General features: G+C 39.5%; 1 protein-coding gene across 1 annotated transcript; it reads left to right on the plus strand.

Annotated features, from left to right (window-relative positions):
• The first annotated feature begins 3,300 nt into the window (after nt 1-3,300).
• LOC145781691 (uncharacterized) lies at nt 3,301-4,530 on the plus strand. The gene has a single exon (XM_082593390.1). It carries the CDS (start codon nt 3,301-3,303, stop codon nt 4,528-4,530), a length of 1,230 nt encoding a protein of 409 aa, XP_082449516.1.
• The last annotated feature ends 14,014 nt before the right edge of the window (nt 4,531-18,544 follow it).

Here is an 18,544-nt window from a genome sequence, read left to right on the forward strand (position 1 = left end):
GGGCAAGAAACTTAACGATAACTGTCTCTACCTAGTGATCGATTTCGAGTAATGGGTAGTACCAAATTTAAGTCATAAGTAGAGTAGACAACCGGAAACAGACATTGCCGTCGGCTGCAGCGTGGGTCAGGTGTATGTCGGAAGGCGTACTAGTCCTGTAGAATTTGGACTAAAAATGGGTCAACCTAGAAAAAACTCTTATAAAGACGTATGATATATCGTTGGAAAGATAATTTTATCAGCTTTTCAATGATGGGTTTTGTCATTTTTTTTACCTTGGGGAAAAAAAGTTACGACCAAAAACGTGCCAGAGGGGTAAAAATTGAAATTAGGAAAAAAAATTAACATAAGAATATTTATTTTCTTATCTTTCCTGTAATAGGTGAACAAAAGGTTAGAAACTTATGAATTATCAACAGTAAAGCAGAACATAGATGCAAAAGGTATAAATGAAAATATATATCTCAGGGGGTAAGAGTGAGCAAGACGGGGGGGGGGGGGCGCCAGTAAAGCTGTCATTGTTCATTACCGGTATAACTTTATTATATTATAGTTTACTTACTACGGTTAGTGTGATACATTGCAGATAGATTCAAGTTAAGAAGAAACAGCAATTTGTGTTAAGTGTCTATCGGACTGGTGATTCACTGTGTCATGTTGGAGCTTATTTCTGCGAGAGTGATAGTAGCCTACCACACACCCTTTGGACACTATAATTGGTCATGCTTTGAAAATGGATTGTGAAACGCTGGTTGCAATTGAGAAAAATAGAGAAAGTGGCCATATTACATACATTCATACATCATGCCGTAATTTCTTGAGAAACCATGCGAGATCCAAGAAACGTCCAGCCTCAAGCAATGAACAATCCAGTAGCAAGACATTATCGACCAGGTCAGATCAACAGTCGTTCGACTTTAAAAAGCAGTGTTTTTACTGTGGATATACAGTAGTTGTATGTTTGATGAACGGCACCCTGATCGAAATAAATTTGAAGAGGTGCAGACAAAATCGTCAGGAATATATTATGTAACACTTGCTTTATGCCAAAGTAGAGACGATGATCGGACAAGGTGGGGTGTTCTCAACGTGATATGGTACTTGCTAAAACTGTTCAGAAACGACTGTTTAGTGCACACGACCTGTTAGTTGCTGAAGCCAGATACCACGTAGAACAAGGTTTGAAAATCCTGCTCAGTATTCAACACCTGGTCGTCCAACATCCACTGAAAAAATGACATTGTTTAATACTGTATGTAAAAAAAATGGAACATGATATGGACTTGTACACCGTTGTCAGTGTACGATTGGAATCATGATTTGATTACAGAATGCCACACAAACCGTATTGTTTTTCATATGTACTTTCAGGAGGACCTTCACAATCGCTTTATTGATCTTCTCTGGAGCGCATCTTACATCTTCAAGAAGTCACCCCCCAGTTGGTCTGGATACATGAGTGCGAAAACTACATCGCATTCTAAGCCAAAGTCTGTTGTACCCATGTTACCGGTGATCGACTTACACGCCACAGATTTAACAGCTTAACACTTGTTTCTATCATTTGTGGTTGAACAGTGCCAAAAACTGTATGTCCGAATGGCATGTGTAACCTTCGACCAACAGCTTCATATAAATGCATACGACATAGAATCATCATCAAAGAACATGAGCGTATTTGTTCGATTGGGCGGCTTACACCAGCTTATGAGTTTTCTGGGATCAATTGGTTCTTTTATGGAAGGAAGTGGCTTGAGAAGAGCTCTTGAGACAGCATACGCTCCTGTAACTGTAAGTAGGGCACATGTTTAGTGGGAAGGCAGTTTCCCGCGCTGTTCGAGGTCGTCTGTTATGCGCAACAGCTATTCTGTTCCTGATGTTGGAAGAATTTTGGAGTGAGTTGACGCCCGGAGAGCAGAGTGCCTTGGAGAAATTGTATGACTCAGACAGTCCTTCTGATCATAATAATGATAACATTGGGCATAAAATGATGGCATTTTCACCGATAAAAAGTAGCAGTTCACACGAGAATCACGTAGGCTACATCAGCTCTGTGGTTGAGCTATGTTAATTACGTTTCAGTTGTGCTGGAGTTTATTCAAGCAGAGAGAACAAGCAACTGGTCACTACACATTTCTGCGTCAAAAAGCATGCTGAAGCTATTTGCTGCCACAGGTCACAACAATTGTGCAAAACATGTCGACTGTATCTTTAAACAGTTGCAGAATTGGAAACAAGTCCCCCAGATGTCTACCAGCAATTTATGTACGAAAATCACACCGTCAGGCGTTCTAACAAACAATTGTATGGGCAGAATTCTGAACTGATTCTCGTGAACTCTTTAAAAGGAAAAGGCGGAGTCATCGGCAGGGGCACCACCGATGATAATGTATTAAGGGTGTGGAATAAAACCATGCACAGATGTGCAGAAGTGACAGATGCATTCAGTACAGTCTCATCATTGTCAAATTCTGATGATAAACACAAAGAGGCATTTGCTGGAAGAATCAAACGTGATAATGATGATTTAAAAAAAGTACAAACCTGGTTTCGTTCACATAATCCGTTGGAGTTCAGCTTATGGCGCTAGACTCAGGGTTGATTGATAACAACAACAGTGTGACCTGTGACCGATCTGAGGAGATAGGGACGTTTATCCAAATTGAACTTGATGATAAAACCTTTACTAGTTGTTCCTTTAAGAGGAAGAAGCAAGTAAATTTTATACAGACAGAGCCTTTATGCCAGTCTAAAAATTGATCATAATACTATTACTATCACCATCCATATCGCCAGAAAACGAAATTGCAGACTACCGATAGGCTACTTCTTCTACGAGTTATCACCGTAGGCTACCCAATGTCACTGTTCAAAGATGGAGTTTTACGAACTGCGCAAAAATCAAAACTGAAGTCATACATCTTGCACAAAGTTGAAATGACAAAAGAATCTGACTCCATTAAAATTATTGATGGCGGTGCCTTGTTGTGACTGATAGAAGAATGAGAAGTTCCATGAGATCTGTCGTGTAATTTACGTTGTATGCTACAGTAGAAACTCCTGCCGCGTTCCACGCATAATGCCTTTGGCCAACGCAACTGTTCAGTTGGCGCTCCCACTCTGTTTACTTGCTTGTTATGTTGAGGTGCGGTTCAGGTTGATAATCTTATTGTCTGAAGTACTAAGCTTAATTCATTTGTTTATATTTATTTAGATGTTCCATTTAGTTTGTTAAAGCTAATATAAGCTTGCGTAATAAAGTATGTATTAGTTCACGACAATTTAACAAACTAATTGAAGATGGATAGCAAGTTTATAAAGCCCAGTTTGTTCAGCGCTGATCCCAACTCTAGTCAAGCTAGTAAAGAGTGGAAACATTGGCATCGAACATTCGCGAATTTTCTTGCAGCATTTCCAGCTGAACCAGAGATCAGTGATGACGATAAACTGCGATGTTTGATCGCCCACGTTGATAAGGATGTTTACGATTACATCAGTGAATGTAATACTTATGAGCTTGCAATAAGAACTTTAGAAAGATTATACGTGAAACCAAATAATCTCATATTTGCCAGACATTTTCTAATGACGTGCAAACAACAGGCAGAACAGTCATTAGATGATTATGTATTAAACTTGAAGCGGCTATCTCGAGATTGCAATTATAAAGCCGTAACCGCGGAAGTTTGCCGCAATGAAGCGATTCGTGACGCTTTTATATCAGGGATATTGTCTGCATCAATACGTCAAAGACTCTTGGAAAATATTAGAGAAGAGACCATAACCCTCGATGCTATTTTTAATCAAGCTCGCTCATTAGATATTGCTCAGAAAAATTCTGATGCCTTTCTAGTTTCAAATCAACAGCAAACCTACTGTCAAGGAAACACATCAACATTTGCCAACACGATACAGTGTTCTCAGAGAGAATCGGCTGAACAAGAGATTTCTTTGCGTGAAAGACTTCCGTTAAATGAAAGTTGTGCTGCAGCTGACTTGAAGAAAAAATGCTCCCACTGTGGCTGTCCTGACAATCATGGAAGAGAAAGATGCCCTGCGAAGAACAGTAAGTGCTATAAGTGTGGTTATCTTGGTCATTATGCAAGAGAGTGTCGTTCTCGTAGAAAACGAATTTCACAAAATCCGTCTAGTGCTTCTTTATTCTCCTTACATTCTGCTCCAAATAAAGTTAACTACACTGTGTGTATTAACGGTGTTACTGCAAGAGCACTTGTGGACACGGGTTCTACCCTAAGTCATGTGAGCAAACATTTTGCTTTAAAGAATGCAATTCCTATCGAACCGGAGTTTAATGAAATTGGTTTGGCCGTGAATAAAAAAACTTCACAAAGCGATGGATTTTCTACTGTTAAAGTTTACTTTCAAAGACGTGAATACGATAAAGTGAAACTTATCGTGCTTGATAATTTGTTAACGGACGTTATTCTGGGGCAGGACTTCTTGGCTCAGCATAAGCACGTAAAATTAACTTTGGAGGTAGCGAAGCTCCTTTGTATCTGGGGGCACTAAAATGCGTGAAAACGGATATTTGTCCAAGATTGTTTCAACATTTATCGCCCAACTGTAAGCCTATTGTGACTAAGTCCAGAAAGCAGTCTGCTGCTAACGAAAGGTTTATAACTGAAACTATACAAAAAGATCTTCAGCAAGGTGTAATTGAGCCAAGCACTGCACCATGGCGAGCTCAAGTCCTTGTGGTATCTGGAGAAAATCACAGGAAAAGAATGTGCATTGATTACAGTCAAACTATCAATAAGTTTACGTTGTTAGACGGATATCCATTGCCTAACATGCAAAATTTGGTCAACAAGATTGCTCACTATTCATTTTTTAGCACATTGGATCTGAAAAGTGCATACCATCAAGTTGAAATTCCTGTGGAAGATCGGCCTTATACAGCTTTTGAAGCCAATGGTAGATTGTATCAAAGCAAAAGACTATCGTTTGGATTAACAAATGCTGTACCTTGGTTTCAAAGAATTGTTGACAATATCATCGATTATTAGAAATGAATTTATTGAAAATGAATTTTAGAAATGAATGAATAGAAGTCGTTATTAGAAATGCCGGTTCCAACCTCAGCCAAAGAGCTACGACGAATTATTGGTCTTATGGCATATTATGCTCGATGGATACCGCAATATTCGGACAAAATAAAACCGCTTGTTGATAGTAATAGGTTTCCCCTGAGTGATCAAGCTATCTCGTGTTTTAACAAACTTCGGCAAGTCTTGGCAGAAGCCACTTTGAAGGTAATAGATGAAAACTTGCCCTTTTCAGTCGAAACTGATGCCTCGGATATTGCGTTGTCCGCAATACTACATCAGGCGGGAAGGCCTGTGGCGTTTTTTTCTCGGACCCTGAATTCGAACGAAAAGCGATATTCCAGTATCGAAAAAGAAGCTACTGCCATAATAGAAGCGGTTCGAAAGTGGTCACATTTCCTTTTAGGCAGACATTTTACTTTGATCACTGATCAAAATTCAGTTGCTTTTATGTTCGACCACAGAAGAAGAGGAAAAGTAAAAAACGACAAGATAATGCGTTGGCGAGTCGAATTGGCACAGTATTCGTATGATATCGTGTATCGCGAAGGCAAACTTAACGTGGCATCTGATGCTTTATCTCGTGCGTATTGTGCCAGTACAACTGGGAACACACTGAAAGAAATTCATGAAAATTTGTGTCATCCGGGAGTTGTGAGAATGCAACATTTTGTAAGAACAATGAATTTGCCATACTCGATAGATGATGTGAAAAGATTGGTCACAAATTGCAAAGTTTGTTGTGAAGTGAAGCCAAGGTTTTACAAACCTCCAAAAGCTACATTGATTAAAGCAACGCAACCATTTGAACGCTTGAGTATTGACTTTAAAGGACCATTGCCGTCAAATACTAAAAATCATTTCTTTTTAACTGTTGTTGATGAATTTTCGCGTTTCCCCTTTGTTTTTCCTTGTAGTAACACTACTTCTCATACTGTAATTATTTGTTTGAAATCTTTGTTCAACATGTTTGGTATGCCAGCCGTAGTGCATAGTGATAATGCAAAATGCTTTATATCCAAAGATATAAAACAGTTCTTAAGTGAGAGAGGCATATCCACAACACATTCGTCAGTGTATAATCCGCGTGGCAATTCACAGTGTGAACGTTATAATGGTGTTGTTTGGAATGCAATTAAGTTAGCTCTTCGTACTAAAAATTTAGAAATTTCACAATGGGAATTAGTTGTTCCAGAAGTATTGCATTCACTTCGATCGTTATTGTGCACATCCACAAATGAAACGCCTCACGAAAGACTTTTTAATTTTCCACGACGTTCAACTTTTGGGTTATGTGTACCTTCGTGGTTGACTGAAGAAGACAAGGTACTGGTAAAACGTTTTGTACGTAACAAGTACGATCCACTAGTGGACGAGGTTCAACTTGTGAATGCAAATCCAAACTATGCTGTGGTAAAGTTCCCAAATGGAAGGGAAGCAACTGTATCTGCCAGAGACTTGGCAGCGCCAGGACGAGACTTTGCCGACCCCGTCAACCCTGCTGAAGTGGAGAAATCGAATGAAGTGAACTCCAGAATTAGAAATGTTTCTGATGACGTCGAACGTGAAATTACCTGTGAGAGGAGCTCTGCAGACGATGGTGCGGTTATTAACACGCAACCTATTGAACCTAATGTTGAATTGCAAACACAGAAAAACTGGCGTTCTGTTCGTATAAAAAACCCGCCAAAAAGGCTGAACTACAATTGAGCGTTTGTGTATTTATTGTACTGTAATTTTTATGAAGGGGTGAATGTCGTGTAATTTACGTTGTATGCTACAGTAGAAACTCCTGCCGCGTTCCACGCATAATGCCTTTGGCCAACGCAACTGTTCAGTTGGCGCTCCCACTCTGTTTACTTGCTTGTTATGTTGAGGTGCGGTTCAGGTTGATAATCTTATTGTCTGAAGTACTAAGCTTAATTCATTTGTTTATATTTATTTAGATGTTCCATTTAGTTTGTTAAAGCTAATATAAGCTTGCGTAATAAAGTATGTATTAGTTCACGACAAGATCTTCAAAAATACATCAGTTTTCTTTAGCACTTGCGCGCCAACGTTATTGTTTTTGATGGTTACATGGTTGGTTTTGAATCTTTATCTTCGGACTGACAAAGCCTTGACACAGGTTACAGAGTTAGTTTTGAATCTTTACAGGGTTGGTTTTGAATTTTTATCCTCGGACTGACAAAGCCTTGACAGGTTATTCCTGATAGTTTCGCATACTTGTAGAGGCTTTTGACGAAGGGCCGGTTACCGAGACTGACAGAGTGAAGTTTCCGATTGTTGAAGTGTTATTGCCGGGAAATTATTCCATCCATTAGGTCCCACTGAATGGAAAGCAGTCCTTAAAATGCGTTGCTCAAGCGCACACCCCGAGAGTCGAACCAGCGCAGCTTGATGAAGCTTCTTCGTTCACGAAGTCACGGGCTAACCAATTAAGCTATCGGGGTGGACTCACATGGGCAACGACCACAGAAGTACAAGGAAATGGTCATGTCTAATCGTTCACCTGTTGATCCGGCTCTTCTTCCACCATCACCACGAGCTGCATAGCCTACTATCACGGCCTCAGAGTATATCACCAGCTGAAAGTTTGGAGAACTTTAAGCAACTCAGATTTGAAACCATTGTCATGGGGTTGGCAGAAGAAAGATGACATGTTTTCTCCAGTCATGACGGATGTAGCTGCCGCACCAGAAGATGTCTTGAAAATCTTTCGATGTAGCTGCAAGGAATCATGTGACAGACGCTTCTCTTGTCGGAAAGCGGGCTTAACAGGCACATCATCAAGCAAAGAATGACACGGTGTCAACCAAAGATTCCACCCATCAAAAACGCTCTGGTACGACGTCTCAAACTGTTGAATTGAATGATCAAAATTCTTGCCAAACTGAAAGGAACATCTTTTTTTCAAACTATACAAACAAAGATTTGTGGTGGCTTTAACGAAACAACTGGAGTTGAATGGTTTTAAAGTTCATTTGTGCCCTAGTGTTGCAGATACAACAATCGTGCAAGTTGCTTTGATTCGGTAGGTAGGACACCTGTAACTGTGTACTCTGACGATACTGATGTCCTTTTCTTACTAGTGCATCCGCGACTATTATATATTCTTGCCAAACATTACAAAAGGGAAAAACTACCAGCAAAACAGTGCCACAGAGTTAGAGATGTTATTGCGAAGGTAGATGTTCTTGTTTTGGAGTGGCTGTGATACAACTTCAGCAGTTCATAAATTTGGCAAGATGTCTAATTGTCTATTTGAGAAGTTGAAATCAAGCAAGTTTGCGAAATGTTGCCGATGTTTCTACGAAGACGACATGTCTCCACACCAAGTTGGCAGGGCTTGGATACGGTTCCTCGAACTTTTAAACTTGTCTACATATACTTTACCACAAATCACTAAACAGAAGTACGAGGAATCGAAATGGTCATGTCTAATCATTCTCACGTTGATCCGGCTCTCCTTCCACAATCACCACGAGCTGCATACCACCACGGCTTCAGAGTATAGCCTATCATCAGACATGCACAAATATTACAGTCGTGTTTGATGACGAATTGGGAGAAGAGAGAAATTTTATGGATGCGTTTGCATCACTTTGATTGAAATGTGTGTACATTTTATTAGAACTTAAAATTGTAAATGTCGTTTTTACGTCTTCACAGCTGGTTTAACCCTAGCAAAACCGGGCTTTTTTGGCACTCCAGGACTTGGGGGACACAGTGTTTTTGTAACAAAACACCTTATGAAATAGCATTTTAACTAAAACTTTCTTCAATACGTCCTAGATAGCTTTTATGTGTTACTTACATATCCTTGCTTATAAAAGAAAAACCTTTTATTTCGGTGAAATCTATCCTGTTATCTCCGTCTCGGTCAACTTTTACTCCCTTAGACGTGTGATAAATACCTCCTAATTAGGTTATGTTTTATATTTTTGCTTTCCGATTGTTAGTTTGCTTTGTTGATAGTAATATTCCAATTTATGGTGTTGTATTATGTTACGAAGGAAACGTATTTTAGCTTATAATTGTATTATAATATTGAGCAAAGTGTTTTACCCCCCCCCCCCCCCGGCACGTTTTTGACCGTAACTTTTTTTCCCCAAGGTAAAAAAAATGACAAAACCCATCATTGAAAAGCTGATAAAATTATCTTTCCAACGATATATAATTCGTCTTTATAAGAATTTTTTCTAGGTTGACCGAAAATTCTACAGGACTATACACCGATGCATAGCGCTCAAGTCCGCTTTCCCGCAATGCAGGATAAAGATAAACAAACAAACAAACAAACAAACTCCTGGCTTTCCATCACCTGCCCTGAAATCTGAACAATCTTTTCTCACACGAAAGAAGTCATAATATGAACCTCAAATTTTTAAAATAAATTTTCAAGTTGATGCGACGTGACTTATAATGAACCAAAAAAGCGCTTTAACCCAATCTGTAGCGTTACGGGGCTTTATGAGGACGCCCCATTCTAGTAGAGAAATATTTCACAGAAGGAAATAGGCTATGCTAGTGTTGTGTTTGTAGACTGTCTAAGAATACTCAGCACAAGCATATATATGATTTAGAAAGTATATTGACACGTTAGGTAACAGTAAGCTTCTTATTAGTTCACTTCAGTCTTCAATCAGTAATAAGCACATTTTTAAAACTAAATCAGTCATTGTACAAAATCGGTGTTTCCCCTTTTAAATATAAAAATCAATTACCAATTTAACCTGATGGCGATGTAACACCTCACACCCACTCTTGAAAATAATTGAAAGAGTCAACAATCATGTATAGCTCGTGGCTTACGACGTCTGGTAGATCGTCTGTTGTTTACAGGCATTTTATCATTAGCTGGGGAAACACCAAGTAAATTTACACATTCGTTAAAACAAAATTTATCATCAAAAATGTCGAATACGTCATCGTCGATTGCGAGATCATTGTCATTTGGCGTCTCGCATCGTGGTCGGAGTTGATCCACGTGCCGTCGCCACACCGGACCTCGAGGTTGGACTCGCACGTTCACAGTTCGCGTACCGTACTCTTTTACTACCGTGGCAGGAACCCATTTAGAATTCGAATTTCGCGTTCCATAAGTCAACGCATAGCAGGGTGTGCCCACTGGATACCGTTCATTGACGACGACGTCGCGTTGATCTCGTCGGTTGTTGTTCATTTGTTTGCCTTGCGCAGCATGAGCTGGTGAAGGCATCAAAGCATCTATCTTCGTACGAATGATTCTTCCGTTAAGAAGTTCAGATGGTGAATACCCTCCTGGTAAAGGAGTTCTTCTGTATTGAATGAGGAATTCTTGCAGGGCTTGCTGTGGTGGCAAGCTGGATCTCTTCAAGGCTTGTTTGAAAGATTGCACTAACCTCTCAGCTGCACCATTGGTGGCTGGATGGTAGGGTACACCAGTTAAATGCACGATTCCTCGTTCTTTGCACCACTTTTTGAAATCATCGGACTTAAATGCTGTAGCATTGTCCGACACAATGGTATGGGGATACCCGAAGTGCGCAAAGTCTTGTTCAAGAAGTTGGGTTGTATAGCTTCAGTACCTACAGAGGTTGTGGAATGGACACAAGGATATTTTGAGAAGGCGTCGATTAAAACAAGCCAATTCCTCCCCATGAAATTGATCGCATGGTCTATATGAACTCTGCTCCATGGCTTTTCAGGTAGCATCCATGGATGATTGATTGGCTTCTCAGGTTTGTTCTGATGTTCAGCGCAGCTAATACATTGGCGACAAGCCTGCATAATGTCTTCTTCAATTCTCGGCCAGTATACAGCTGTCCGAGCCAATTGTTTCATACGTTGCATTCCAAAATGCCCAAGGTGCAACAGTTGCAGCACTTGTTTCTGAAGTGTTTGTGGGATCACGAGTCGTGATCCGTACAATAAACATCCGCTTTCTGTGGACAAAGATGAAGAGATTTTTCTGAAATCCTCCACCGAATAGCTGTCAGTTTGAATCGTATCAGCAGTTTTTGCATCCGGCCAACCTTCACGAGTGTAACGCATGACAGCCGCAATAACTGGGTCTTTGCAAGAAGTCTTGGTTATTAAATCAGAGTTGACAGGATTTAGTTGCAAACTAATAGTTTTGATTGCGTTGACAATGTGTGAATTTTCTTCTTGTTCTTCCTCATCGAAGTCAAGGTCTGGACCAACGGGCAATCTACTAAGAGCATCGGCATTGCCATGATCTCCAGTTTTTCTATATTCAATAGAGTAATCATACTGACTCAATATTAAAGCCCACCGAGCCAGGCGGTTAGCTGCTAAAGCTGGAGTTGCTTTAGAAGGACCGAAAACTGATAGTAACGGTTTGTGATCTGTAACCAAGATAAATTTTCGTCCGTATAAATATTGATGAAATTTCTGCAATGCGAAAATTATGGAAAGTGCCTCTTTCTGTATTTGACTGTATCGTCGTTGTGTTTCCGTTAGGGTTTTTGACGCGTTAGTGATTGGGCGTTCGCTTCCGTCTGGCAAGCGATGAAATAAGATCGCACCAATTCCAACACTTGAAGCGTCACAAGAAATTCCCAGAGGCAATGATGGATCAAAATGTGCCAAAACATGTTCTGCACATAACATTGCTTTAAGGTTTCTAAAAACTTCATCATGTACATGATTCCACTCCCATGCAATGCCTTTACGAGTTAGCTTGTAGAGTGGTTCAGTAACAGTTGAAAGATTAGGTAAGAACTTACCATAGAATTGTACAGATCCAAGGAATGATTTCAATGTAGAAACATCATGAGGTGGTGGCATTTGTAATACGGCATCCACCTTTCCACCTTTGGCTATCCCCGATTTTGATAGCCGATGTCCAAGGTATTCAACACTAGGTTGAGCGAATACACATTTCTCTAAACGACATTTCAAACCATTTTCTTGAAGGCGCTGCAAAAGTGCTCGAAGGTTTTGCAGGTGCTCTTCGGCATTTGAACCACTTACCAATATATCATCGAGATATACGGCAACTCCTTTAAGATCAGCTGTTAGTTTAGACATTATTTCCTGAAAATAACCAGGAGCAGAACTAATACCGAATGGAAGCCTCATTTGTAACAGTACACCTTTGTGTGTGCTCAAGGCAAGACGCTTTTGACTCTCAGGGGTCAATGGAATTTGGTTGTAGGCATCAGATAAATCTATTTTTGTAAAACCATGGCCTCCTCCTAGCTTTTGCATCAATTCTTCTGGGAGTAGCAGTGGTTGCCTATGCGTCTCTAGTTGAGAATTAACAGTAACTGAGTAGTCACCACATACGCGAATAGATGCAGTTTTGTGCCAGGAAGTTTGGCTTTGCGGACAGGTACAACTGGAGTACCATAGTCATTAAATTGGGTCATCTTCCAGACACCTTTGGCGATACCTGCATCGTAGGCTTGAGTTAGCTCATCTTGTAATGCAAAAGGTACAGGCCGTGGTTTATATAATATTGGTTTTGCATCATTCTTGAAATTGATGTTTAACTCAAAATCTTTTAAACACCCTAGTCCTGGTTCAAACAATTCAGGGAATTCTTGACATAATTGTTGGCATGCCTTTTGCAATGATGTATCAGGACTTATGTGGTACCTCAGTGTTGCATTGCCATCAGCTTAAATTGGTAATTGATTTTTATATTAAAAAGTGGAAACACCGATTTTGTACAATGACTGATTTAGTTTTAAAAATGTGCTTATTACTGATTGAAGACTGAACTTACTGAAGTCAACTAATAAGAAGCTTACTGTTACCTAACGTGTCAATATACTTTCTAAATCATATATATGCTTGTGCTGAGTATTCTTAGACAGTCTACAAACACAACATATAAACTGGCGACGAGGATTGGATTTTAAAAGTTGTTTTCAGCAAGAAACCACTTCACAATGAGTAACAAAGAACTTGTTGAGCTACTGAAAACACAGTTACAACAGCAAAAGCTTCAAATTGAAGAACAGAATAAGCAAAGTAAAGAACAAATGGATATATTTCTTAAAACTATTCAGAAAATGGGAGAAAGTACCAGTGGAACTTCTACACACACTGAAAATGTAAGTTCTGTTTCCAATATAATGCCTAACTTTAGTGCATTTGATCCATCAATGGAGCTATGGACTGACTACTACTCTCGATTTGAAACATTTGTTAATGCCCATTCTGTTCCAGAAGTTAAAATTCCTCAAGTCTTTCTTACAAACCAGTCTCCTATGGTATACAAATTACTTCAAAATTTAGCCTTGCAACAACAACCATCAGTTGATGTCAACAAGCTAAACATAAATAACATTGTTACTTTCATGTCAGAACAATATGACCCTAAAAGATTTGTAATTCGTGAAAGATATAAATTCTGGAGTGATATGAAACGTCGACCAAATGAATCTATCAATGATCTAGTTGCTCGGATCAGACAAGATGCAATTACTTGTGACTTTTCCTCTATTACAAACCCTCAAGATGAGGCTATGTGTACCAAATTTCTTTGCTCTATCAAAAATGAAGCTGTTTTGAAAGCAATTTTCAAAGAAAAAAGTGATCAATTGACTTTTGCAAAGGCAATTCAAATTGCTATTGAGATTGAAGAAGCCGCTCAGGTTGCAAAAGAAACTGTATATGGCTCAAATGTTTTTCAACAAAGCCAAACCAATGTTGTTAAGCATCGCCAAGAGTATAAATGCCCAGAAAAGAACCGCTTTTCTAGAAAATATTCCGGTGCTGCTAAAAACCAAAGTGAAATGGGTTTTGGCCTAACTTGCATTCGCTGTGGCAAGAAAGGACATCTGCCAAAAGTTTGTCGCTATAAAAATGCTAAATGTCACTACTGTGATAAAATAGGTCACATTGAATCAGCCTGTTTAGCCAAACGAAAAGATCAATCTGTAAAGACAATTACTTCAGCTAAACTACAAACTGTGAAAGCTATTAATGCTGTTCCTCAATTAGAACAAACCATTCAAATTGATGGGAAAAACATTTCGTTTGAAGTTGATACTGGAGCAGGTGAAAACTTTTTGTCAAAAACAAATTGGTTGAAGTTAGGAAAACCATGTCTGCAGAACATTGACACAAATTTTGAGTCAGCTTCTGGACACAAGCTTCCTATACTGGGATTGTACTGCCCACAGCAAGTCAACCTTATCAAAGATGGTAAAAAGCTGAATACTGACAACAACAAGGATGTGACTTTCATCATTACTGAGGTACCACATTTAAATCTTTTAGGTAGAGATGCAATTAAAACATTGAAACTATCAATTGATTCCTTAATTTTTCCTCACAAATCAAGTACTTCTGTAAACCATGTTTTTGATTCATTGAGTCCTGATACATCATTGCAAAAGGCATGTCAACAATTATGTCAAGAATTCCCTGAATTGTTTGAACCAGGACTAGGGTGTTTAAAAGATTTTGAATTAAACATCAATTTCAAGAATGATGCAAAACCAATATTTTGTAAACCACGCCCTGTACCTTTTGCATTACAAGATGAGCTAACTCAAGCCTACGATGCAGGTATCGCCAAAGGTGTCTGGAAAATAACCCAATTTAATGACTACGGTACTCCAGTTGTACCTGTCCGCAAAGCCAAACTTCCTGGCCACAAAACTGCATCTATTCGCGTATGTGGTGACTATTCAGTTACTGTTAATTCTCAACTAGAGACGCATAGGCAACCACTGCCACTCCCAGAAGAATTGATGCAAAAGCTAGGAGGAGGCCATGGTTTTACAAAAATAGATTTATCTGATGCCTACAACCAAATTCCATTGACCCCTGAGAGTCAAAAGCGTCTTGCCTTGAGCACACACAAAGGTGTACTGTTACAAATGAGGCTTCCATTCGGTATTAGTTCTGCTCCTGGTTATTTTCAGGAAATAATGTCTAAACTAACAGCTGATCTTAAAGGAGTTGCCGTATATCTCGATGATATATTGGTAAGTGGTTCAAATGCCGAAGAGCACCTGCAAAACCTTCGAGCACTTTTGCAGCGCCTTCAAGAAAATGGTTTGAAATGTCGTTTAGAGAAATGTGTATTCGCTCAACCTAGTGTCGAATACCTTGGACATCGGCTATCAAAATCGGGGATAGCCAAAGGTGAAAAGGTGGATGCCGTATTACAAATGCCACCACCTCATGATGTTTCTACATTGAAATCATTCCTTGGATCTGTACAATTCTATGGTAAGTTCTTACCTAATCTTTCAACTGTCACTGAACCACTCTACAAACTAACTCGTAAAGGCATTGCATGGGAGTGGAATCATGTACATGATGAAGTTTTTAGAAACCTTAAAGCAATGTTATGTGCAGAACATGTTTTGGCACATTTTGATCCATCATTGCCTCTGGGAATTTCTTGTGACGCTTCAAGTGTTGGAATTGGTGCGATTTTATTTCATCGCTTGCCAGACGGAAGCGAACGCCCAATCGCCAACGCGTCAAAAACCCTAACGGAAACACAACGACGATACAGTCAAATACAGAAAGAGGCACTTTCCATAATTTTCGCATTGCAGAAATTTCATCAATATTTATACGGACGAAAATTTATCTTGGTTACAAATCACAAACCGTTACTATCCGTTTTCGGTCCTTCTAAAGCAACTCCAGCTTTAGCAGCTAACCGCCTGGCTCGGTGGGCTTTAATATTGAGTCAGTATGATTACTCTATTGAATATAGAAAAACTGGAGATCATGGCAATGCCGATGCTCTTAGTAGATTACCCGTTGGTCCAGACCTTGACTTCGATGAGGAAGAACAAGAAGAAAATTCACACATTGTCAACGCAATCAAAACTATTAGTTTGCAATTAAATCCTGTCAACTCTGATCTAATAACCAAGACTTCTTGCAAAGACCCAGTTATTGCGGCTGTCATGCGTTACACTCGTGAAGGTTGGCCGGATGCAAAAACTGCTGATACGATTCAAACTGACAGCTATTCGGTGGAGGATTTCAGAAAAATCTCTTCATCTTTGTCCACGGAAAGCGGATGTTTATTGTACGGATCACGACTCGTGATCCCACGAACACTTCAGAAACAAGTGCTGCAACTGTTGCACCTTGGGCATTTTGGAATGCAACGTATGAAACAATTGGCCCGGACAGCTGTATACTGGCCGAGAATTGAAGAAGACATCATGCAGGCTTGTCGCCAATGTATTAGCTGCGCTGAACATCAGAACAAGCCGGAGAAGCCAATCAATCATCCATGGATGCTACCTGAAAAGCCATGGAGCAGAGTTCATATAGACCATGCGATCAATTTCATGGGGAGGAATTGGCTTGTTTTAATCGACGCCTTCTCAAAATATCCTTGTGTTCATTCCACAACCTCTGTAGGTACTGAAGCTACAACCCAACTTCTTGAACAAGACTTTGCGCACTTCGGGTATCCCCATACCATTGTGTCGGACAATGCTACAGCATTTAAGTCCGATGATTTCAAAAAGTGGTGCAAAGAACGAGGAATCGTGCATTTAACTGGTGCACCCTACCATCCAGCCACCAATGGTGCAGCTGAGAGGTTAGTGCAATCTTTCAAACAAGCCTTGAAGAAATCCAGCTTGCCACCACAGCAAGCCCTGCAAGAATTCCTCATTCAATACAGAAGAACTCCTTTACCAGGAGGGTATTCACCATCTGAACTTCTTAACGGAAGAATCATTCGTACGAAGATAGATGCTTTGATGCCTTCACCAGCTCATGCTGCGCAAGGCAAACAAATGAACAACAACCGACGAGATCAACGCGACGTCGTCGTCAATGAACGGTATCCAGTGGGCACACCTTGCTATGCGTTGACTTATGGAACGCGAAATTCAAATTCTAAATGGGTTCCTGCCACGGTAGTAAAAGAGTACGGTACCCGAACTGTGAACGTGCGAGTCCAACCTCGAGGTCCGGTGTGGCGACGGCACGTGGATCAACTCCGACCACGATACGAGACGCCAAATGACAATGATCTCGCAATCGACGATGACGTATTCGACATTTCTGATGATAAATTTTGTTTTAACGAATGTGTAAATTTACTTGGTGTTTCCCCAGCTAATGATAAAATGCCTGATAACAACAGACGATCTACAAGACGTCGTAAGCCACGAGCTATACATGATTGTTGACTCTTTCAATTATTTTCAAGAGTGGGTGTGAGGTGTTGCATTGCCATCAGCTTAAATTGGTAATTGATTTTTATATTAAAAAGTGGAAACACCGATTTTGTACAATGACTGATTTAGTTTTAAAAATGTGCTTATTACTGATTGAAGACTGAACTTACTGAAGTCAACTAATAAGAAGCTTACTGTTACCTAACGTGTCAATATACTTTCTAAATCATATATATGCTTGTGCTGAGTATTCTTAGACAGTCTACAAACACAACACTCAGTAATGATGAATGTCACATCCTTGTTGTTGTCAGTATTCAGCTTCTTACCATCTTTGATAAGGTTGACTTGCTGTGGGCAGTACAATCCCAGTATAGGAAGCTTGTGTCCAGAAGCTGACTCAAAATTTGTGTCAATGTTCTGCAGACATGGTTTTCCTAACTTCAACCAATTTGTTTTTGACAAAAAGTTTTCACCTGCTCCAGTATCAACTTCAAACGAAATGTTTTTCCCATCAATTTGAATGGTTTGTTCTAATTGAGGAACAGCATTAATAGCTTTCACAGTTTGTAGTTTAGCTGAAGTAATTGTCTTTACAGATTGATCTTTTCGTTTGGCTAAACAGGCTGATTCAATGTGACCTATTTTATCACAGTAGTGACATTTAGCATTTTTATAACGACAAACTTTTGGCAGATGTCCTTTCTTGCCACAGCGAATGCAAGTTAGGCCAAAACCCATTTCACTTTGGTTTTTAGCAGCACCTGAATATTTACTAGAAAAGCGATTCTTTTCTGGGCCTTTATACTCTTGGCGATGCTTAACAACATTGGTTTGGCTTTGTTGAAAAACATTTGAGCCATATACAGTTTCTTTTGCAACCTGAGCGGCTTCTTCAATCTCAATAGCAATTTGAATTGCCTTTGCAAAAGTCAATTGATCACTTTTTTCTTTGAAAATTGCTTTCAAAACAGCTTCATTTTTGATAGAGCAAAGAAATTTGGTACACATAGCCTCATCTTGAGGGTTTGCAATAGAGGAAAAGTCACAAGTAATTACATCTTGTCTGATCCGAGCAACTAGATCATTGATAGATTCATTTGGTCGACGTTTCATATCACTCCAGAATTTATATCTTTCACGAATTACAAATCTTTTAGGGTCATATTGTTCTGACATGAAAGTAACAATGTTGTTTATGTTTAGCTTGTTGACATCAACTGATGGTTGTTGTTGCAAGGCTAAATTTTGAAGTAATTTGTATACCATAGGAGACTGGTTTGTAAGAAAGACTTGAGGAATTTTAAGTTCTGGAACAGAATGGGCATTAACAAATGTTTGAAATCGAGA

This window comes from Aplidium turbinatum, chromosome 1 (genome assembly GCF_918807975.1).
Source record: "Aplidium turbinatum chromosome 1, kaAplTurb1.1, whole genome shotgun sequence".
Classification (NCBI taxonomy): Eukaryota; Metazoa; Chordata; class Ascidiacea; order Aplousobranchia; family Polyclinidae; genus Aplidium; species Aplidium turbinatum.